Here is a 25,308-nt window from a genome sequence, read left to right as displayed (position 1 = left end):
ATCTGATCTCCATCAGCCTGCTCTGCTTCACCTCCCCTGTCCAGAGTCTCCCTCCCTCCCCAGCTCCCACGTGACATGACAGGCTCCTCACTTGGCTCTCCTCCCCTCCACACACAAACAGCTATGAAGTACCAATTTAGGTACCAAGGTGTAGTGGCAAGCAAGCGTTATTGCGAAGACTACACTCTAATGCTAAAGAAAGGGTACGGAAGTAAGATGACCTCAGGTGACAGTGCTAGGAAGTGCTCAAAACAGGAACACAGCAGAGGATGACTGGCAAGGCAGGATGCTGCTTCAGGTAAGGGGGTCAAGGAAATGTCTCTCTGAAAAGCCAAACAGAACCAGTCAGGAAAGGGAAGAAGAGAGTATGGGGGAGGGCAGAGGGAGCTGTGATTCCCAAGCCTGACTGATGATTAGATTCACCAGGGAACTTCAAAAAATACTGATGCTGGGGCACCTCCCCAAACAGTCTGATTTAACTGGATGTGGATGGGGCCAGGCTCAGGGCTTCTGAATTCCCCTGCTGATCCTAATGTGCAGCAGGATCGATTGCTATATATATATAAAATACACCAGGAAGGAATGCAGATTTTATTCTAAGCACCATGGGAAGCCAGGAGAGGGTTCGAAAGGACATCACACCTTATGCTTTTAAAAGATCGTGCCAGCTGCTCTGTAAGAATAAACTGTGGGAGGTGAGACAGAGTAGAAAGAGAACAGCAGTGAGGAGACTAACAGGGCAGTGAAAATGAAGAGATAAAAAGAAGCAGGACAGATACTGAATCCAGTACAGTTGCTCACGATTTAGCTGGGAACAGATATGAGTAGGGGGAAGAAGGGAGAATATTCAGGGTATTTAGATCTTGAGTTTAGGTAGATGGGTGGACAGAAGCATTATTTGGTATAGGAAGATTGAAAAAAGGAAAATGTTAGGGAAAGGGAGAGAGAATCAACCGAGCCCAGAGCCACTAGGTGGCACAAGGCCACCCAGGCGTTTGCACAGGTGGTGGAACGACATTGCACAGGACAGACGAGCAGGGCTCATCAAAGCCCAGGCAGAGCGAGGTGGGCACTTATCCCTATGGGTGGGGGGTCCATATCGGGCATTGGAGCCTCCATGGGAAGATGAGGTGGGCTCCACACACAGGTCCTGGAATGGGGATGGTGGGCTGACGGGGGCTGTCTGAGTGAGACAGCTGTGGAGGATGAACACGAGGGAGAAGGTGTGCTGAGGAAAATGAGCCTGGTTACACGCCGGGCAATAGACTGAAGAGGAAAACATGTTAGGACTGCTGAAAGCCAGGTTTCTTACTGCCGTAGAAGGGAGTTACAAGCACAGATTGGGAAAACACCAGAATGTGCCCTGTGATCCTGGACTGGAAGTGAAGGTATTTGTAGATACTAACCACTTTAAAAATACCTAGACAGGTCAAAATTCAGAGGAGTGCTATTCTGTATTTATGCGCACATATATACTATCCCTCGCTCCGCTGAAATCTCTACTAGTCCTTACTTTCCTGACCTTGATACAAAAGATAAATGACTCAGAAAAGGAGCTATGTCCCAGCCTAGAGAACAACCTGTCCAAAGGAAGCAGGACAGAGGGCTCCATGGGGAATGCATCCAAGAGACACTGTCTCATTGGTCTGAGGGTTAGAAGGAGATCAACACTTCTGCCAGAAAGACTGGATATGAAGTAGAGGTAGATCTGCAGACAAGCAAGGCAAACAAATCCACGGTGATCTACCTGAGAATAGCAGTGGCGTTTTGGGGGGTCGGAACTGTGTGGAAGAAGGTAACAGGAGCTTTCTGGAGCTAGAGAAATGTTCTATATCTTGAATGGAATGTGAGATACACAGGGTACATTCGTTTGTTAAAACTCATGGAACTGTGTACCTACAACGAGTGCATTTCACTGTATATAAATTTCATTGTTTTTAAAAACCATACAAAAATGACCTGGCTGGTGTGGCTCAGTGGATTGAGTGCCAGCCTGTGAATCAAAGGGTCACTGGTTTGATTCCCAGTCAGGGTACATGCCTGGATTGCAGGCCAGGTCCCCAGTAGGGGGCGCACAAGGGGCAACCACACACTGATGTTTCTCTCCCTCTCTTTCTCCCTCCCTTCCCCTCTCTAAAAATAAATAAATCTTTAAAAAAATACAAAAATACACACCGTCAATCGAACACACAAAGTAATCACCTCAATGGAGCACAGAAGTCAATAACAGATTGCTTAAGGATTCCTGAATATTCTTGTTTGAAACTGCCTCACACCAGGTGGAGTCAGGTGTGAAAAGCAAAGAGCCATTTCTTCATTACTGTGCTTCCCCAAAGACGCTATTCATCTTAATCACTGTGCGCTCCCAAGCTGATTCTGAGGAGTGTTGCTGTTTTTCAAAAGTTCAGACACAACCTGGAGACTCATTCACTCATTCAACAGAAGAGATGCCAGAAGAACAAGACATACAACATCTCCATCCTTCTATGTCCTATTTTACAATGGGAAGAAAATCAGAGACCCAGAGTTAGCACAAGAGCAAAGAAATAAAGCAGTTTCACACAGGGCTCAACATTATGAAGACATGAAAGGATAATTTGGGACAAGGTGACGAGTGGGATGGGGAACTTTAGAAAGCCTGCTAGAAAACGCTCCCTGATCAGGAACCTGGAGCTGAGGATTTACACCACTAACATGGTCATTTGTTCATCACCCATAAAGACACTCACTGAACACCAGTGTGCCAGACACTGTCGTCAAAGCGAGGGGAAATGGATCTGTAAACAATTGAATACAAAAGGGCTTTTAATGGTAATGCTTGGAAATAGCCTCACACAAAGAGAGAATTATGAACACGCTAAAGACTGATAAGGCAATTACTGAGGGGGCCTCTGACGATGTTTTGAACCACAAAAGCATCATTTAGATGTGGAAGTCATGGAGTGTTTGGTGAAAATCCCTCCTTACTTTGCAGTTCCAATGTAAGTTGGTTTCCTCTTCTCCCCAATCAATAGTTTTTTATTGTGGTGAAAATACATGACAAATGTTAACCGTTTTAACTGTGCAGTTCAGTTAAATGGCTAACTGATGCATATTCAGTTAATGTGGCCTGATGCACATTCACATTACCGTGCAACCATAAATTATTTTGGAGCATTAAAGACAAGGAGTGGGTAGGGAGCACTGTTTACAGGCACCCAAAAGGGAGGGCGGAGGGTGGAGGGTGTGGGGAACGGGCAGGGAGGGGCAGGTGCTAAATCCTGCTATTTAGGTAGCTAGATGGGGAAAGCAGTTAATTAGGCCAAGGTCAGAGGTACCATCTCCTGGGGCCAGGTAAGTCTGTCAGGTTTCCATGGCCACAGCCTGCCGTCCAGTCCCCAGTGACTGTCCCTCCAACCTCCGAGCCCTGCCTGAAGTCCCTCTGGGGAAAGCAGTGAACAGGACTGGCCCACAGGGCAAAAGTAGGGCTCAGCCGCTGGCTCTGTGCAGAGGGTGGGCAGCACTTCCAGAGCCTCCGCCTTCAGGAGGACCACCTCCCAAAGGCACTGGGCGCTCATGAGGCTTTGAAAAGAAACTCAAGGCAAAAAGGGTAAAAGATGATTCTCTTATTTTGTACCTTTTTGCAGGACAAATCAGTCCTCCTGGTTAATGCTCTCAGCTAAGTCCGATGCCTTTGAGAAAGGCAGATGTTGGAACTCTAAGCTCCAAAGGAACTCAGAGTTTGTTGAAATTTAACACTCTTACTTTAAAAAGAAGAAATATAGGCAAGGAACTGACTATGGAAGCTGGGGGTGCACATGCTGGTCTCCTGTCCCCCCTCTTCCCCTACCCCTGTTGCAGGGGCTGGGGACAAGGGTGGGATATTCATGATGCCTCTCGGGGGAGGGAAGTGTGGAATCCTACCAGCAGAAGACATACAGGCACCAGCACTCCAAGAAAGTGGGAAAGAAAGAGATGTGGTTTCCATCTTTTATTTTATTTCTTGGACAAACAAGAAAGAGCCGTGTCTTTGAGGTACCTGGCACACAGCAGGCACTCAATAAATAAGCTTTTAATGAACGTATTAATGAGGAAGAGGTCACCATGAGCTGGTGGCCATGGACAGAACAGGCAGAGAACAGGCGGATGCAAGAAACGTGCAACACAATCCCCACCCAGAAGGCACAATGCGACTACAAGGGCAGAGCACCCTTCTCTCTCCCCAGGACCCCAGTCCCAGTGGGCAGAGCAGGACCGGGTCTGCATGCCCACCCACGAGGCCAAAACATCCAGAACAAAGGAGATGCTGCTCCTGAGGAGGATGCACCTGGATCTAAAGGCCCAGGTCTCCGAAGACCTGCTCTGCAGGCCTCCTTTTCTCTAGCCATTAAAGAAATGAAGGCTTTCATCTCTTAAACTGCCTTCCACAAAAACATTTTAGTTTTTTTCCATCTCGTTACCTCATAATATTGAACTCCATAGCCACAATGCCAAGGTCCCTCCTGGTGGCCTGCGTTGATGGAAATGTTGGAGACCCCAGACGGGCAGAGAGACCTGGTCCAGGTGGGGCGGGGGCGGCGGGGGGAGGGGGGAGATCCAACTGCCATGCACAGAATGGGAAGATGACACATCCAAATGTCCACCACAAAACCAGGGCATCTGTCTGTGACTTCACAGATACCTGGAAGCTCAGGGACAAGGAAACACATTTCCTCTCTTCCAATCAACATCATCACTCTTGGCTGATTCCCTTTACATTTTCTGCTTGAGGCTTTTCTTTTTTAAAGCAAAGTAATCCTGCTTTTTAAAAAGTTAATTCTGGGGGCCCAAGTCCTTCTGATCGAACTCCGCCTCCAAAAGTTAGTCCTTCTTGCTACTGATTCTAATTTCTGTCTTCTGCAATCCTTTTTCTACCTTACCCCACAAGTTCCAGAAAGCCAAAACGATGAAATGCAGCACATAGTTTTAATGGTTCTGCTGCAACTCACTCTTCCGCAGGCTTTGTTATCGTCAGCACCAACTTGCATGGACGAGGAAGGTGTGCAGGTTTATGAGCGAGAAGCCAGTGAGTCTAGCGCACCAGATTAAAGGAGGCCACTTTTCCAAGGAACTATGCTAGACCCCAAGGGGCCTCAAGGGGTTTGAGAGTGCAAGCCCCAAGCCTTGATCTGGAAGAGCTGGTCATCTAGTTGCCAGTGGAAGGGAGAGACTCGGGTCCAGTGGCGATTTCTGCGATTTCAGTGCAGGCTGCTCTTTTCATAACCTGCTACACTTCCCGAGCAGGGGCTGGAGGTTAGCGGAGCAAGGTAAAGGCTGCCTTTATTTCTGAAGGGGGAATGGAGGTCCCCGTAAGGAAACTCATCATATGGAAATACACTAGACAGAGGTGTACCTTAGCCCAGAGGACAAGTCAGGTGACGTGACAGCCAGCACTGTCCCCAAGGCCCCTTTGGCCTGGGTCACTTAGAAATGTGCTTCACGTTCCTCAGTGGAATGCACCCTCAACACGAAAAGGTGAACCTCTATTTTAGGACTCTCAACAAGAACCACCAGGCCCCGCTCTGAGGCCCCAGACAGGCAGGGGTGGGGACGCCCTGTCAGGGACGTGACAAGGTCAGCAGTGGTCGGAACAGAGGGGGAGCCCGTCGTAGTGACACTGGCCAGAGGAGAAGCGAGAGCGCAGAGACCAACACATGGGGCCTGCCTCGAGCGTCCGAGCTGAGGACCTGGGCTCAGCTCCTGTGCCCCCTGTCCTAACACCGGTGGGAGGTGGGATGGGGACACACTGCACAGCCGTCCCACAGACACTCAGGGTGGGAAGGGACTGCTTCAGGTCAGGGGAGCCAGAGACCCCGCCAGGGATCTCCCTGCTTACTTTGTCCTCCCCCAACCCCCTGCTACACCTAAAGGGACTGGACAGACTCCTGGTAACAGCAGCCCACTCCTCAGTAGTTCCTACTGGAGTGGGTGGGGTCGAGGAGGCACCAGGATCTCTGGGTGGGAGCATGATTCTGCTATACTTCCCTGGAACACACGCCTACCTGCTTGGACAAAGTCAGCTGCTGTACACAGGTAGGGAGGCAGGTGTGTGTGGAGGGCAGGTGAGGTGCCTGGGGGTGAAGTGGGCCCTAGTATGCCATGCGCTCAGAGGGCCCCGCTTGCGTGGAAGAGCTCACCCTTAGAGAGACAAATCTGGGTTGGGGGCAGACTTGTCTGACAGCTGTTTAAAAGGCAAAAGGACCTTACCCCCTTTGGAAAACTGTATGCTGTGTCCAAAACTGAAATGTACTTCCTCCAAAGCCTCACCATGGGGAAAGTATGCTCTACTTGGATTCCACAGGAGCTGGGTGGGAGTCAAGCTCTCCATTTAATCACTACATGAGTGTCTTCCAGTTTCTTCGCCTGGTTTTCACATCTATAACAAGCACTAGTAACTCTGACCTCCCAGCACTGTAAGAGCTGAGGCTGAGTACAGGAGAACCGTTGGCTCCCTGCCACACACAGGAGTGGAAACTGCCAGACGAATCTGGAAAGAAAGGTGCCCAGTGACATAACCAGGCACCAGGTCCTCCTCCAGGGCCATCACCTGGATCTCTGCATCGACAGCAGGGGACTCTATTAGAGTTCTCTTTTGCTTGTTTCCTGACCTATGTGCCTGTGTCCCCTGGAAGAAGGAGAAGTGACTCTCTAAATTATTCTGAAATGACTGATGATCAACAAAACTGAGGCCACGTAAGCGGCCAGCATACCATGCTGGGGCAAGCTTCACTCCAACGCCACAGCACCTGATAGGATGTACTTTCATTTTCCAACGGAGTAAGTTCCATGACCCAAAGGGTGACTGTGGAAAAGAGAACCAAAGGGGGGGAAAAGAAGAACAAACGGGTGACAGAAAACCCATGTGACAGTGGCTGGAATAACTGAGAATAGCCCAGCCATGGTGCTGAATAACCCAGGGACCAAGCAGGGATGGAATGCAGCCAGGAAGACGCACACGTTACCACACTGGTGGTTCTAAGGCCTGATCTGATACTCAGTGGGCAATGAATTGGACAGCATGCCCAATCAAAAACAATCCCCCACCCCTTCGCATTCCCTCAATTCCAGCGACACCATCAGAGTCTTAAATCTGCCCGGGTGAAAACTAACACAAAAACTGAAGGCTAGGAACTTAATGTTAATTGTTCCTGCTGTTGCGAAGGGTACACCACTGCCAGGCACCGTTGTTTGAAACCTTCCATTCCTACTATCAAAGTTAAATGCACGCACATTTTATATTCTTGTTCAGAGGGCAACCTCGGGGGCACTGCACAGAAAACAAGGGTTAGGCTCATCCTCCTTCTTTAACAGGACTCTCTCCTACCCTGCCTTGTCCATACCTCTCTGTAGGCTGAGTTACACGTGGAGGGAAGGCGAGAAAAGGACTGAAGTTCTCATGAGCTCTTGAGACAGATTACCTGGTGGCCCAGATTTTCTAGCGGCATTTTCTGCTCCTCTGGTACTTTCTGTCCAGGGATCAGCCTCTGTGGGCTGAAAAAAATGGAGGCACTCTAGCAGAGTTAACATCTGTGATGTATAAGCACCCTTAAATGCTTTTAAAGAGCTTAAGTGATGCATTACCTTGAGCAAAGGACAGGCATGCATTTATTAGCCTTCACTCTCCAGGTGTAAGCCAGACCTGAAGTATCTTATTCAGATTTGCCCTCAGTCAATTTTGAACTTCCCTCTAGAACTTTCTCCTTACAATAATCCTTACTTAACTCAGTCTCACCCCATCCCACAATGATCTGATGGGCTGTGTGTTACAATGGGGATACAATACCAAATGATGCAGAGTACCCAGTAGCCAGGGGTGAGCACAGCAGAGGGGGGCACAGGTTTTGACAGAGTTCAAGGAGTCTGCCTATCAGTGTGCTCCCTTCCAACCCTTTGGTCCCACTAAGGTCCCTTGGAGACTAAAACGTATGAACGCAATAAGCTCAAGAGAACATTCCTCCAGAACATCTCAAACACCTCCATAAACCACTGGGCTTGCCTCCATAGGTGTACAGGCACCTGCCTAAAGGGACCAAGTCCAAGGGACCAGTTCATGACAAAGTCACTGAACGAAGGCACTGCTCCGGAAAAGGTTCTTGGCTCTATCCTAGAAGATCCCATATATGCTTATCTATAGGTGAAGACCGTAAATTTTGAGGAAAGAATTTTATAAGTACGTTCAAACGTATCTCAAGGCCTGGCTGGTGTAGTTCAGTGGATTGAGCGTGGGCCTGTGAACCAAAGGGTAGCCGGTTCAATTCCCAGTCGGGGCACATGCCTGGGTTGCGGGCCAGGTCCCCAGTAGGGGGTGTGTGAGAGGCAACCACACGTTGATGTTTCTCTCCCTTTCTTTCTCCCTCCCTTCCCCTCTCTCTAAAAATAAATAAAATCTAAAAAAAAAAGTATCTCAAAAGGAAAAACAGAATGCCTTCTCTTTTTATAAAATTAAATGAGATGACTTTCCACAGACTATACTTTTTAATTATCTTTTCTTGTAAAAACACTCCCATGGCCACACACAACTTCTGAAAAAACACGTCTCAGGAACACATGTCCCCAGCAGTGGTCACTGATATGCTGCACTTAAGGTGAAGGTCGAACAGATGTGGGAAGTGACTAGCACACTCAACAAATGCCACCTGGCCTGATCTGTTCTCCAGGCCAGTGCCAAAAGGTTTGCACACAGTCCTTGTCCCAAAATCCAAGCTGCTGGGCTCACTGCCATTTGTGTTTGTGGGAGGGGCTGTTTTTATAACTAGAACACGGGGAGACTGCAGATGCTGAATTACAGCCAACTTTCAATGATCTTGACTTGTGGTGTAACAAAAGTCAATGAAAGTGACAAACGCATCAAATGCCTTCTTTCAGCTTATAACACAAACGTTTACAGGTGCTGCTAAGAACTGATTTTTAAAAAACAATTGTCATTTTCTTTGTTTCTCACTCACCTTATGACCAAAGGGCATGGTAACCGAAAGAAGGAAATGAGTAGAAAATAGGAACAATAAAGGATGTGGAGGCTGCCAGGTTGACTAATTACTGCCCAGGGTGGTCAGATGTGCCAATCCAGCGTCTTGACTCAGACGTTCTCAAAGGGTTTGAAAAGACCTTACTATATCTCTGTACCTATGAGTCTGTGTCTGTTTTCTATCATGCAGCCCAATGCAGGGGTCCCGTTATCACATCTCAGAATGATGCTCATGAAGCCTCTTCTGGAAAAAAATCTTTTTTTTTTAAATGCACTCTCTTCTTTTTAATGTCTGTTATAAAGTTTTGTCACCCATGGAGGCAAAATTCAATATAACTTGAACTACCTGTCACAATACTGCCCTCTAAACTCACTCTAAAAAGCCTGACTGACAAAGATGCAAGTCAAACATGTTCAGCTCAAATCATAGGCCATTTTTGCTCCTTTGCCTATTATTATAAGGGAGTGGGTTTCCTGATTAAGGTGTATCTTAAAACTGACCTCACTCCACACCAGAGAAATAACTTGCATATATTAGGGACCTCCTATATATACACAAATGCTTCCTTTTATTTCTTCCAACTGTTCAGGTTGCCTGTTTCCTCTGGTTCCAATCCAATCATTTGTGCTATCCTTTGAAATAATATAAAACCTTATGCTGTGCCTGCCTCTGTAGAGCTTGGACCACCTTTGAGACATTATCTCATTTTGTTATTTCCAGCAGGGGCCAGTTACATTTACCCCCAGAGGCCACTGTTAACATCAGCCCTCTCTCTTGCACATGTGCATGGTTTATGGAGCTGAGACTGAGTTAACCAAGGCATATGAATCAAATGTAGGAAACCAGTACCTGCTGCTGGAACAGGCGGCCTTGGGCGTGAAATCGCTTGTGCCTAGAACTGGATTAACCCCAGGAGAGGAAAGCTTCACCAAGCTGGGATGCTGTGACCTTGACCTTTCAAAGTACTTTCACTGAGTCACTTTCAATTAAAAAATGGACTGTAAGAGAGAGTTAACGTGTCTTATGCTAGGACAGTTCACCTAGATTGGGGCAAAACCATCTAACCTAAAGTTTTCCTTCTCCTACTCCATCACTCTCAGCCACTCCTGTGAGACCATCCTTTTCTCCCCACAGCACTTGCAAGTATCTGATCTTCTTTTTAGCATATCTACTTTGTTCATTTGTTTTTTTCTGTCCCATGAATGAAAACCCTATGAGAGCAGAAGCCTGGCTGCTGTGTCACTCAGTGCCTAGAATATCTCTTGTGCTCAATAAATGCACTTGGCCCATCACAAGCACATAAGACCAGCTCGGCAATATTGCTGAACGATAAATGAGCACACTGAGGTCTCCAGGCAGCAGCCTTGTACAAGATGCTCAAGATGGAGAACAGCTGTCTGGCTGCCAGACCCCTCATCTGGTGAAAGAAGCAAAGAGGTAGGCAACGCCAACGACAAAGGCGAGGACCCTTGCTTCTGTCCCAGAGGAGTTTAGTTCCCTGGAAAAGTCTCTGAAGGCAAATCATTCTCCAGGGCCTATAAAAGGTGAACAGTATATATATAGCTTCTCAATCAATTCTATTCCCTTCTCTCATTTTTAGTAACAAATGAAGTTCAGGGGCAAAGTCACAGAAAGAAACGGGTGATAGGGATGAGTGATAGCTCTCTCATTTGGACTGTGGTCTCCTCTTTTGGCGCCAAAGCTCAAGCAACCATTCTGGCAGTTCCCCCAAAGGTCAAACATGGAGTTGCCACATGACCCAGCAATTCCGCTCATAGGTATATACCCAAGAGAAATGAAAATATACACCCACAGGAAAATATGTACACAAGGGTCTACAGCAGCATTATTTATAACAGCTAAAAACTGGAAACAACCCAAATGTCCATCAACTGATGGACAAACAAAATGATGCTCGTATACACTGAATATTATTCAGCAATAAAAAGATACTTAGTACTAATGCATGGTATAATATGCATGAACTTCAAAAATATTATGCTAACTACCCTGGCTGGGGGCACTTGGTGGTTTGAGCACCAGCCTCCAAACCAAAGAGTCCCTGGTCTGATTCCTAGTCAGGGCACATGCCTGCGTTGCAGGCCAGGTCCTGGTTTGGGGTGTTCGAGAGGCAACCAATCTATGTCTCTATCACCCATCAATGTTTCTCTCCTTCTCTTTCTGCCTTCCTTGCCCTCTCTCTAAGAATAAATAAATAAAATCTTTAAAAAAATTATGCTAAGGAGAGGAAGTCAGTCCCAAGGGACCACAAATTATATATGACTCTATTTACATGAAATGCCTTGAGTAGGCAGCTCTGTGGGGAAAGAAATGAGGCTGGTGGTTGCCTGGAGTGGGGCTGTAATGACCACTAATGGGTGCAGGGTTTCTTTATGGGTTATGAAACGCGCTGAAAGTAGACAGTGATAATGGCTGCCCAACTCTCTGAATGGTTTGCTTTATCAATAACTATCTCAATTGAAAAAACAAAAAGCTTGTACAACAAGTAAATCCTTCTGCAGTTTGCAGAAAACAGGGAAAGGCTGCAGCTGCTGTGTCTCCCTCTGGGAAGGAGAAGTGGAGCCCAGCCTGTGCAGGTATATCCAGGCTCTGTGGGCCAAGCCCCGCCCCTGACTCTCCACACCAGCTCCCCTGGCCCCAGCTTGCCTCTGGCTCCTGTTTTAGCTTCATTCAACTGACTTTGGCTGAGCACCTATTTGCAAGCAAGGAGCTAAGCCAGCGGGGACCTGCAGGTGAGGGTGGGGCAGGCTTTGCCTTCAAGGAGCTGCCACTTTCACTTTTAAACATTCAACCACAGGGCAAAAAAGCACAAAAGGAGAGTTCTGGGTGCTATTCTGTTATGGGTTGTGGGCAGAAAGAATTTTTCATGTCTGGGTTCCAGAAGGGTGGACTCATATCCACATGGAAAAAGCACACACAAGTCTGGTATGCAAATACCTCAAAGGCGAGGTCGGGCAGAGTGTGTGGGGGGAGGGGGATGGGGGAGCCCAAGGAGTCAGACCTGACAGGAAGCTGAAGACACAACACCCCGGGGCTGTGAACCAGGGCCAGCACTGCCCTCAGTTCCATCCGGCGGTGGTCCTGTGGGTGCCTGCACTGTTTATTTTTGTACAGGGAAGAGGAGATGGGGGAGGAGAGAACATGAGTTATTACTCAGCATTTCCATCGTGTTTCATGTTTGCAAAGCACTCCTGTCCTCACTTGGTCCTGAACTGCCTGAAATAATAAAGGAATTTCAGAACCTAGCCAAGAACTCAGAGTACTTAGCAGATATAAGAACCTATCACTGCATGGGGAAAAGCGGGCAGTAGCAAAAAAACTTAATCCAACAAAATAAATACCATTTAAAAATTAATCCAAAATAATAATCTCTGTAAAGTTGACATGCCTCTGCATGATGCACGAACACAGGAAGCTCATATTCTAAATCTGCCCAGTCACAACTTGACACATGTCCACTTTTACAGAACAGGCGTTGGTGTCCTTTGAGATGACAGAGTCCTAGGGCTGGCATGGTAAATATTTTATGGCAGCAATTAACAAGAAAAAACAGTTTCCTGTGATCAGCAGACAGCGCCTGGATCATCATGTTAAAGATGTAGCACTGAGCCCTGGCCAGGTGGCTCAGCTGGTTGGAGCGTCATCCCATAAACTGAAGTCACAGGTGTGATCCCTGGTCAGAGCGCATACCTACACTGCAGGTTGGGTCCCTTGTCTGGGCATGTAATGTACAGGAGGCAACTGATCAATGTTTCTCTCTCACTCTGATGGTTCCTTCTCTTCCTCTCTCCTTTCCTCTTGCTCTAAAATGATGCAGCATTGATAATGTCAACATTTTTTTATGTTGCACATCAATGGGCCAGCACTTAGAAGGCACACCACTGTGTGAGTTGCAATACACAAGGAGCACTGTGGCTTCTGAACTCAAGCTCCGGAACGTGTGTGAAATGGGTGTGTGTTGTGTGCCTTGTGTTTATATTTACAGTCATCCAGGCTCAGGGAGCACCTCGTTTGTCTGCAGGACTGCTACCTTTAGAGGGATGTTCATGGTCAATTAGGAAGCTACTTGGTAAAGTGGAAATAGTATGCACACTTAAAATTACATGAATATGAATCTTATGAGGACAAAGTGCTTCCTTTAGCTATTTCAAAAAATATGTTAGGGTCACATAAAAATGAAAACAATTTAAAAAATGTATTCCAAAGACACCATCTGCTTTATTTCAGATCATCTCTCCACTCTTTCCTCCCACTCAGCAGGACAATTAGAAAAGCTAACTCACACACATGTGTGCATGTGCTCTCTCTGTCTTTGTCTCTCTCTCTCTCAAGAGTTAACATGGCAAAGTGAACAAGACCTGAAAAAAAACAAAACTCAGAAAGACAAGGCCAGGCCCTGGCCGGTGTGGCTCAGTGGGCTGGGCAGTATCCTGCGGAATGAAAGGTCGCCAGTTCGATTCCAAAGCACATGCCTGGGCTGTGGGTCAGGTCCCCAGTCAGAGCATGTGCAAGAGGCAACTGATGGATGTTTCTCTCCCTCTCTTTCTCCCTCCTTTCCCCTCTCTTTAAAGTAAAAAAAATATAAATAAATATTTTAAAAACCATTTTAAAAAAGAAAAACGAGGCCAGAATTTAGGGCTGCATCTTTCTTGGAGTGTCTGTGGGGTGACGAGCGGCACGGCTGGTGGCTTCGCGGGACCTGGAGGACAAGCAGCCCTGGGGCTGCCAATGAACTGGCTGTGACTCAGGCAACACAGACTCAGGAAGCAAGGGCTGCTACAGACAATGGTAATGAAAAAGGTTCAACCAACAGATATGAAAAGCTGGAACTGTTTCATGTAACACACCTAAAAACAGGTCTTAGAACATGTGAAGGAGAAACCCCACGTCGCCATGAACTGGCACACCCACTGCCGTCACAGTGGAGAGTTCAACACAGTTCTCCCAGGACCAGAGACAACAGAAAGAGTCAGCACACAGCAAGTTAGAAAAAAATATGACAGAGATATCAGAATCTTATTGTCATCTCTAGAGCTTGGCACTCAATGATCCTAAAATACACATTGTTTTCAAGACTACAGGAAGAGTTAAAAAAAAACACACTAAAATATGCCTTTTACCTGTACCATGGGAAAATGTGTGTTCACAGAAAGTAGGGGCCAGAGTGGATTAATCTGGCCCCTGACGTTAAGGTAGGGGACCTAGTGTGAGGTTTGAGAGGATTATGGTTTCACTATGCAAAGGAGTCCACAGAAGATAAACAGACTGTCCTCAATGTCTTGGGGACTTAGGGACACCATGGAATCAATGTTTGGCTGCACCACGGATGGTGAGAATGGAAGGGAGGAGGGAGAGGGAAAAGATCACATAGACCTCCACCCCTCTCTCTACCCCTGGGAGCTGCAGACCCCCGGGAGTCATGGGAAAGGAAAAGGGCAATGCAGAGCCCCAGCCCCCTGCCTAGCTGAAGGCAGCGGCTGTGACAGCAGAGTCTGCTGTGCCACCAGGCCGGTGACAGCTCCTTACGGCCAAGTCCTGCTTTCTTGGGTCTCCCTCTTCCTGTCCTGTCCCGGGGAGCTGCGTGTGGATTCTGGATGACACACACATACACAGGGCCAGACCCTGCAGACCCAGAGCTCCTATTCCAGCAAGGCTCATCCCTTGAAAGCAGTCTGCCCAGCTGCCCACCGGTTCCGCCCTGATGTTCAGAGAATCAGTGGGTCCTAAACATGGCTCTTTGTTTTGATCCCCAACTTCAGTGGCCTGGATACATGTTTCCTGTGCTCTAGGGGCAGGAAACAGGATGCGGATACAGGAGTCCTGCTAGGATCTGGAGAGCTTGAGTTGGACCTAGAAGACTCAGGTGCGTGGGTGCAGACATCATCTGTGCTTTTGGACAAACTGGGAGTTCTGGGCGCTACCCCTCAGCCCACTCACTGTTAACCAGAACAACCTCCCTTGCCCGACCTCATTGTGGCAAATAATTCTAGAAGGCTTTCTGGACCAGCTGCACTGCTCACCTAATTCTCTGCCAGCTCAGCAATCCCAGGGATCTCCCCCTCATTTCTCCTGCAGGCTGGCCACATTTAGTGCTGAGCAGAAAGAGCCAATTAATCATCATTGCTTTTTGGAGCCCCCACCACCCCAGCACCCTGCCTGTCTGTCCCAAGCCAGCCTTGCATCCAGTCCTTCTACCACCAGCGCTTGAGCTGGACACAGTCACACACTTTGCTTCTGGTGACTGAGTGTGTTTGTACTCTTGTACTCAGCTGGCTGTTTAGAAATCCCCCTCCATGTGAAATCGTATCACCTAAGGACTTCCTGGATTTTCACACACACCCCTCAGGAAATGAAGCATGTTGATATTTGCTCCAAGTGCCTTCTTAATAAGTCACTGCCATCCACCACCCCCAGTGCCCCGCAGGGTAGAAGGCGTCTGGACTCACCCTCATACATCTCCAGGATGTGAACCGTGTCTCCGATCTGCAGGGAGAGCTCCACATCTTGAGAGGCGTTGTAGTTATAGATCACTAGGAATGAGAAGCAAGGGGGAAATGGCATCAGTGGCAACAAGATTACTAGTCACTCAGCAACATGTTCTGTGGTTAATGAGCTACTTAATCAACGAATTACCCTCTACTTCATGATTTCACGTGAGTGGCCACTAAAAAGCAGAGAACCACCCTGGGCCCCCATTCCTGGTGTTCTACTGAGATCCGCCACCTGCAAGTCCTGGCTGTGGGCCCGCTGTGGGTGCGCATCATGCTAGAGGCCAGGGAGAGGGCAACGGAACACACAGGCATGGACCCTGAACCAGGGGTTTTTATTGCCTTCTAGGGGAAAAAAGATATTAAACATATTATTACAGAAATAACTACTTAATTAAAATTACTATAAAAGTTATAAAAAGAAAAAACAGGCTATGATGAGAATATACTGTGGGGCTTTGCTGGCCAGTCCCCTTGTTCATCAGAGGACAACCAGCCTGCACTGCCACTGAGCTATGATCTCGCGGGCAGAAGGCACGCCGTCTCCCAGCTTCCCCGATGGTGGCTGGTAGCCCAAGGGCCACATGTGAATCCCAGACACCCTCCAATGACAGACTGACACAGTGCAGTGTGGGGACAGCTACCTCGTTCTGGGCACTCTGGGGAACTGGGTTGCCCCAGTACTTTCTGATCAGGGTGACTTAATCACCATGGTCCTTAGGACTGGCAATGACCAGGCCGGACTGTGAACACAACAGACTAACTCTGAGAACTCAGAGAGAAAAGACAGCCCAATTTTCCTATGAGTAAAGCTCTGAAGGGACATTTGACCAAGAATCATAGATGATGGCTGATGTACACACACATCGAAAACCGCTCCACAGCACTAGTCATCAGGGACATGCAAATCAAAACCACAACACGCTGCCACTTCACACTCGCCACAGTGGCTGCAATTTCTGAAGGCTGACAACTGCCTTTTGAAGGCAAGAATGTAGAGAAACTGAAACCCTCACACACTGCTGGTAGAAGAGTAAAATGACAAGCTTCTTCAGAAAACAGTTTGGCAGTTTCTTAAAAAGTTAAAACATAAATTTACAATATCACCCAGCAATGCCACTCCTAGTCACCTACAAGAGAAATGAAAACATGCCTACACAAAAACTCCACGTGAATATTCACAGCTGCTGTGATGGGCAGAAAAACGGCCCCTCACACAGATACCCAATCGCATTTCTGGACCTGGTTACCTGGTCCATGTTACCTGGTGCGACCAAATAACTGAATAGGTTAAGGACCTTGAGAGGAGGAGCGTTTTCTAGATTATCAATGTGGGCCCTGAGTACTATCACCTGTAGCAAGAGTGAGACAGGAGTTCCCAGAGTCACAGACAGAAGGCGCTGTGAAGACCGAGGCAGAGAGAGAAGCCACGTGACCTCAGCCAAGGCCCACGACCACCAGCAGCTGGAGGAGCAAAGAATGAACCTGCAGAAGCAGCGCAGCCTGCCAGCTCCTTGCCTTCAGACTTCTGGCCTCCAGAACAGAGACAACACATTTCTATTGTTTAAAAGCCACCCATAGGGCTGTCTAACCACCATGCTATACACCTGAAACCCATACAAAATAACTGTCTTGAGGGTTGTCCATGTACAGAATCATGTCATTTATAAAAAGTTGACACTTTTTCTTCTTTCTTCCCAATTTGGATGCCTTTTATTCCTTTCTCTTGCCTGACTGCTGTGGCTAGGACTTCCAGAACTGTGCTGGATAAGAGCGTTGAGTGGGCAGCCCTGTCTTGTTCCTGATTTCAGAGGGAAAGCTTTCAGTTACGCACCACTGAGTATGGTGTTAGCTGCGGGTCTGTCATACACGGCCTTTATTATGTTGAGGCACTTCCCTCCTATACCCATTAGACTGAGTGTTTTAATCATAAATGGATATTGTATTTTATCAAAGGCTTATTCTGCGTCTATTGATAAGACCATGTAATATTATCTTTTGTTTTGTTAATGTGGTGTATCTCACTGACCCTTTGCGTATGTTGAACCATCCTTATGCCTCTGGAATGAACCCCACGTGATCGTAATGAATTATTTTGTTAACGTGTTGTATTCAATTTGCTAGATTTAATAATGCTACAAAGCATTATTAAAAGAGACAGAAAAGACACAATGCAATGGAAGGATACTCTGTGTTTGTGGACTGGAAGAATCACCATATTAAAAATGGCCATTTTAATTTATTAAAAAAAAAAAAAAAAAAAAAGCCCTGGCTGGCGTAGCTCAGTGGATGGAGCGCGGGCTGGGAACCAAAGTGTCCCAGGTTCGATTCCCAGCCAGGGTACATTCCTGGGTTGCAGGCCATAACCCCCAGCAACCGCACATTGATGTTTCTCTCTCTCTCTCTCTCCCTCCCTTCCCTCTCTAAAAAATAAATAAATAAAATATTTTTTAAAAAATGGCCATTTTACCCAAAGTAATATGCATATTTAATGCAGTCCCCATCAAAATCCTAATGGCATTTTTCAAAAAGAAATAGAACAAAACATCATCATATTTGTATGGAACCACAAAGTACTCTGAATGGCCAAGGCGATCCTGAGAAAAAAGAATAAAGTTGGAGGTATCACACAACCTGACTTCAAATTATACTACAGAGCTACAATATCAAAACAGCATATTACTAGCAGAAAAACAGACACACAGACCTATGGAACAGAACTGTGAGGCCAGAAATAAACCACAAGCATGTGGACAAATAGTTTTTGACAAACGAGCCAAAAACACACAATGGAGAAAAGAAAGCCTCTACAATAAATGATGCTGGGAAAACTGGAAAGCCACATGCAAAAGAATGAAACTGTATTACAGTTTGCCTCCAAGTATAAAAATTAACTCAAAATGGATCAAAAACTAAATATAAGATCTGAAAATAAATTACAAAGAAGAAAACATAGGTGCTAAACTTATGGCCTTGGTCGTAGAGAACATTTTATGAATTTGACCCCAAAGGCAACAGAAGTAAAGGCAAAAATAAATGAATGGGACTATATAAAACTAAAAGGCTCTGCACAGAAAAAAAAACTGACAAGACAAAAAGGTAGCCAACCAAATGGGAAATGATATTTGCAAATGATAGCTCTGACAAAGGGTTAGTATCCAAAATATAGAAAGAACTAATATAACTTAACTCCAAACAAACAATCCAATTAACAAATGGACAGAAGACCTGAGCAGACACCTCTCCCAAGAAGACATACCTATGAACAACAGATATATGAAAAGATGCTCAGCATAGCTAACTCTCAGGGAAATGCAAATCGAAACTACAATGAGATACTACCTCATACCTGTTAGAATGGCTCTTATCAACAAGACTAGTAATAACAAGTGTTGGAGAGGATGTGGAGAAAAGGGAACCCTCATTCACTGCTGGTGGGAAGGTAGACAGGTACATCCACTGTGGAAAATAATATGGTGGTTCCTCAAAAAATTAAGAAGAGTTACCATAGAGTTACCATATGACCCAACAATCCTCTTTCGGGTATCTATCTGAACAACTCAAAAACATTTATTCACAAAGATGCATGCACCCCTGTGTTCACTGCAGCATTATTCACAGTGGCCACAACATGGAGCCAACCCAAGTGTCCTTTGATAGAGGACTGGGTAAAGAAGATGTGGTACATATATTCTATGCAATACTATTCAGCCTTAAGAAAAGATGGAATTTACAACATGGGTGGACCTTGAGAATATTATGCTAAGTGAAATAAGTCAGACAGAAAAAGCTAAGAACCATATGATTTCATTCATGCGTGGAATGTAAAACTGAAACTCATAGACAGAGATAACAGTATGGTGGTTACCAGAAGGAAGGGGGTGGAGGATAGTAGAAGGTAAAGGGGGCCAAAAACATGGCGACAGATGATTTGACCTTAGATGGTGAGCACACAATACATTATACAGGTCATGTGTTATAGAAATGTGCACTTGAAACCTATTAACATCCTGTTAGCCAATGCCACCCCAATAAATTTAATAAAATATTGAAAGTAAACTATAATTGAAAGATTTAAAAAAATACATGAAATCATCTTGTTTTTAGCCCTTTATTAGGAAAGCCAATATAGCAACATTGTTCACAACAGCCAAAAACTGGGAACAGTCTGTTAACTGATGGATGAATGGATAAAGGGATGTGGTCTGTCCACAGTGGAATATTACTCAGCAAAAAAAAAAGAATGAAATAGGAACACATGCTACATCGTGGATGAGTTTCCAAATCATTGTGCTAAATGAAAGCCCTGTGAAAAAACACACTGTAGGCTTCCATCTACTTGCAACATCCAGAACAGGCACATCTGTCAGAGACGGCAGGGCAGGTCATTGGCTGCCTGGTGCTGGGGTGGGAGTAATGACTGAGCACCGCAGGGTGCTCAGCGGGTGATGGACACGTCCTAACACTGGGTGGTGGTGTTTACTCAGCCCTGTAAATTTACCTGAAATCACTGAGCTGCATACATCAAATGAGTGGAGTTTATGGGATATAAATGATACCTCAATATTTTTTTATGTAATTAGATTTATGTCTTGTCCTCACTTTCATCATGAATGATCTTCATCCTTCCAGGGAAATAAAACCAACTTAGAGATTCAGTTCCGACCTTTCACCCAACAACCAGGGAACCTATAATACCCCCATCTTGTGGCTCCAATAAGCACGAGGTAGTCACTGATCCCAGGAAGGGGATTAAAATAGGCCACTGGGCAAGGTGCTTACCTTTCCTGAGCCTCAGTTTCCATATTAATAACGTGGTACATGGCACCCACTGCACTGTCCCCATCACTGCTGACTGTGGGTAGTACTCCTCCTTCCTGAGCCTGCAGCACATCCTGCATCTGCAGCAGCAGGGCCCTGGGGGGCTTGTCCCTGCATCATAGTCGCTGTCCGAGGATGAGTGGCAGGGTCATACCTCCAGCACAGCTGTTTCAAGTGGCCCCTCTGTTTTATGGGAACCACCCAAACAGTGTTCTCCTGGAGTCTTGGCACAGAAGCCTGGATTCCTTATGTTAGAATTTATTTACTCCCAAGCTTTTGAACTGGACTGTGAAGCAGAACATGGATAAGCTGATGAAGCGGGTTAGGAGAAACTGCACCAAATTCCGTAGTCAGTTCCCCACCCCTAGACCTTTCCATGGCCTGCCACCAGCCCACAGCTGCCATTCCACTGAAGTTCATCTCCTTCATCTGACTGCTAGCTGACTGAAATGTTCTGCCCGCTGAATATAGGGCTGGTTTTGTATAGAAAATATAGCTCTCACATCCTTGGTTGCCCCTAGTCCCCATGCACTGCCTTCCATCGACCTGGGCCCTCCCACCAGCACACGCAGAGAGAAACAGGAAGTTTCTGAAGGTGAGGCTGCAATTCGGCCACACGTTGGGTAATGACCACACTGCATCTCTTCTCGTTATTGGTCATCAGGAGAGTGAGCAGCTCTCAAAGGTAGCTCGCAGAACTGGTAGCTCCAAGCACAAACACCTCCCCAGGACTGTTGTACACGTGTGCACACACATGCTTACACATACGCACACATCCCACAAAAGAGCAATCCCCACCCATTTTGGCACCAGGGACCACATTTTTTAAAAGATTTTATTTATTTATAGACAGAGGGGGAGGGAGAGAGAAAGAGGAAACATCAATGTGTGGTAGCCTCTTGTGCACCCCCTACTGGGGGCCCAGCTGCAACCCAGGCATGTGCCCTGACTGGGAATTGAACCTGTGACCCTTTGTTTTGCAGATCAGTGCTCAATCCACAGAGCCACACCAGCCAGTCAGGGACCAGCCAGGGACCGGTTTTGTGGAAAACAATTTTTCCACAGACTGGGGTTGGAGGATGGTTTCAGGATGATTCAAGTGCTTTACATTCAAGCTCACCTCCTGCTGTGCAGCCCAGTACCTAACAGGCCTAGACTAGTACCAGTCTGTGGCCCAGAGGTCGTGGACCCGACCACAGACCAATAAGTTTCCTCAAATCCTAGATCCTCAGCCTGACAATCAAAATGTTCCAAAAACTACCCCAGCCTTAACTGTCCACCTTTGTCACCATTGGTTGCCAAATACCACCCTCTGCTCCGATCAACTTTGAACATTTCTTCCCTAAATTCTGTGCTCAACCCATGGTTTATTTCTGCCTGAAACACCAGCTTATCTTTTTCTTCATAACAGTCCAAAGCTCACATTCATGCTCGATTTGACCAATGACTACTGACTCCCTGTGGGCCCGCACACCTCTTTTTTTCTGACATCCCACAGCAGCTTTTCCTTCCAACATAGTTTGGCTTTTTAATCACAGATCATCTTGTGTTAGTGCCTGCCACCAATCAGAAGGGAAACCCTTCCCAAAGGGGGACCTGGTCCCAGAGGACTTTTGTGTCTTTCATACTTCATGGCATGGGATTAGACACGGAGGTGCTCAAGGCACAACAGTGACTTTTATAAAACCCACCAATCAGTTCAGTGATTCACCACTTCTTTCCCCCAATCTCAGCTGCTATGGCTCCCCACCTCTAAAAATGGATATCAAAATCGCCTCTCCTGCCACTTTGCTTACAACGCAAGAGGGAATCTGCTTTCCCAACTGAAGCTTTTGAAGAGATTCCCATGGGAAGCACACATCCCTTCAACAAAGCCTTCCACTGCAGGGACAGTTTAGAGGACATTTCATGTCTTTGGGCAAAAGTACCAACAAGCCTTCTAGCAGTTAGCACTGTCATATATTCATTCCAGCTGCGCACTTCAGACCCACCCCTCCCTCGACCCCTCCTTAGGATACCGCATTTCCATTGCATTTTTATGGTTTCCCTTCCACATGCAATATAGTAACCATGTGGAGGGGATGCCACACACATTATTGAATGAGGAAATGGAGACTCAGACAGGGTGAGCACCTTGCCCCAAGTAACTTAGCTTTACAAACAGCCAAGCTATCACTAAGACTGATCCTGTGAAGAGCCGCTTGTCACAGTATACCAGGTGGGTCTGTAAGGTGGAGGAATAGCTGGAAATAGAAGAGCCACACAGATTCTCAACATGTCTCAGCCTTTGGTTTCTCTCATTAAATGAGAACCCAGCTTCCAAGAATAAGCTTTGTCATGGAAATCCATGACTGGTGGTCATGGTGTCTGTGAGTCTGGTGCTATTTCCGGGAACAGACTCACAACCAGTGCACTTGGTGGGGATCATGTTTTCTCTTTGGAATGTGCATAACTTGTTACAGAGAAAGGGGAAACAACGGAAACCCTTTGAGTTCAACAAAACAGAACTGAAAATCAACTCTACCCCTTAAATATGCATGGCCTTGGATGAATCGCACAGCCTGGGCCTCACTTTCCCATCTGTAAACTAGGCTTGGGACCAGGCCGCTCCAAAGGTCCCTGTGACTCCAACATCCTCTGTTTCATGAGGTGATGATAAGAGGCAAGAGAAACAAGTTTTGCATTCTGCACTAGCAGGCACCACCACAATCTCTTCTTTTGTCTGAGGAAACTAAGCAAGAGTGGGGAGTTGCTGGTTATCTCCCGTGGCTGTTACGTGCAAGGTTGGGAAAGACGAATTGCTGGAATTCTTCCCTAAGCGGCTTACTGACTGTTTATATCACCAAAGCGTATTTCTGCAGAGCCAAGAAGACAAGACAGCCTATCTACAAATGTGAAATAGTTTGCGTTTTACCAAATCTTTGATTTGGCCTTTTCTTTTAAGCCAGGTTTTTATGAAAGAGGAAAAAAGAAATTTGAGGTTTTAGGATTATGCAACAGCAACAAAAAAGGAGAATAGATTTATAGGCCCCTAAATGCAGATCAGATTTGATGAAAAGTCTGTGGGTTACTGGTATTTAATTCTTCTAATAAATTAGGTTCTCTCATGAATCCTCAAATTACAACCCCTTGAAGAATATCTAAAACACAACATTTCCTACTAGTCTTTTGGTCAAATCTACAAAAGAAAGATTCAGTGAACCGAACGAAGTCCCAATTTGAGTTGTATATTATTGAGAGTATTAAAAAGGTCATCAGACTTCATCTTTTTCATTATTATCATGATCTGCCTACTTTCAGCCACTGGAACTACAAACATTAAGAGGGCACATCTCATCTTCGACCTCCTCCCTGGGTTTAATGCAATGCTGCCCTCCTCCAAGCTCCAGCAGACATTTTCCTTTTGTTCTTCAATCCCCTTCAACAGCAGGATGAGATGCCCGGCATGCTGAGTCTCTGGTCAGAACTCTCCAGGCCAGGGCTATCAGGTAGGCACTTCAGCTTACAATTCTCAGCACCACTCACTACTCCACAAAAGCACGTCACACAGCAATCTTCATTTCGTCACCTAGACTCTCCCAGAGGGGTGAGGCCAATTTATTGGTTATTCTTCAGAGCAACAATTTTCAATCTTTTTCATATCATGGCACACATAAACTACTAAAATTCTGCGGCACACCAAAAAATATATTATTTTCTTGCCTATCTGATAAAATAGGTATAATTTTGATTGATTTACAACAATAATTACCTACTTTTTCGCTCCAAAGTGACTTTAAAAAAAATCAGGTACCTTTAAGTGTATATAAAGATTTCTGGTACCAAAAATTAACCAGTCAGACACAACCTTATTATGCGATGTGACCAATAAGATGCAACTCTATTACATGATCTGAATATTTAATGTTTAAGACAGGGCATTTGCATTGAATGGCTACTGTGTTGGCTGATGTCATTTTTTATTTCATAATCCAAGGGAAAAGAGGTCAGGGCCCCTGACCAGTCAGGTATTGCATGTTCAATAATTCTTGCACCACACCAGCTGAAAGTCACTGTTTTAAAAATCTCTATTTTTCTGGCCGAGGAGGCATAGGTAGACACACTATGCCTATGCCTCCTCACACAACCAAAAGGACAACAACAACAACAACAAAAAAACAACCAACCAGAACTGATCAGAAAATTGAATTGTATGGAAATCTGACAACCAAGGAGTTAAAGAAGAAACATTCATCCAGACAGAAGAAACGCAGAGACAGGGAGCTGGGATGGAGAAGATTCACGGCAAGGCAGCAGCTGGCAGACTGGGTGAGGCAGCAGCTGGCAGAGCAGGTGAGGTGCCACATTTGCGTGCAGATACAATGGGAGGAACAACTGGGGAGTGAGACAGACCACGCAACCCAGGGCTCCAGTATGGGGAAATAAAGCCTCAAAACCTCTGACTGAAAAAATCTGTGGGGGTTGAGGCAGCAGGAGAAACTCCCAGTCTCACAGGAGAGTTTGTTGGAGAGACCCACAGGGCCCTACAACATACCCAAACCTGTCCACCTGGGAATCAGCACCAAAAGGGCCCAATCTGCTTGTGGGTAGTGGGGAAAGTAACCAAGAGCCAAACAAGCGGCACTATTCCCCTATCGGACCCCTCCCGCACATACAGCGCCACAAAGCAGTGACATGGGTTGCCCAGCCCTGGCAACTATCTAAGGCTCCACCCCTTACTACATAACAATTGTACCAAAACAAAGAAATATGGCCCAAATGACAGAACAGATCAAAGCTCCAGAAAATACACAACTAAGCAACAAAGAGATAGCCAACCTATCAGATGCACAGTTCAAAACACTGGTAATCAGGATGCTCACAGACTTGGTTGAGTATGGTCACAAAATAGAGGAAAATGTGAAGACTATGAAAAGTGAAATAAAAGTAAATGTACAGGGAACTGACAGTGATGGGAAGGAAACTGAGACTTAAATCAACAGTTTGCACCAGAA

The 25,308-nt window shown here is 46.1% G+C and overlaps 1 protein-coding gene across 2 annotated transcripts in view; it reads right to left on the bottom strand.

The window, feature by feature from the left end:
- Positions 1-25,308, bottom strand: part of DOCK5 (dedicator of cytokinesis 5) — a 193,887-nt gene that overhangs the window by 121,122 nt on the left and 47,457 nt on the right. For both annotated transcript variants that reach the window (XM_045852821.1, XM_045852820.1), the window contains exon 2: positions 15,452-15,535. In XM_045852821.1, coding sequence (XP_045708777.1) covers positions 15,452-15,535 — 84 coding nt within the window. The remainder of the gene's footprint in view (positions 1-15,451; positions 15,536-25,308) is intronic.

The sequence above is a fragment of the Phyllostomus hastatus genome, unplaced genomic scaffold (assembly GCF_019186645.2).
Source record: "Phyllostomus hastatus isolate PE091 unplaced genomic scaffold, TTU_PhHast_1.1 phas_contig_98, whole genome shotgun sequence".
NCBI classification, from domain to species: Eukaryota; Metazoa; Chordata; class Mammalia; order Chiroptera; family Phyllostomidae; genus Phyllostomus; species Phyllostomus hastatus.
This window is presented reverse-complemented; position numbering and strand designations above follow the sequence as displayed.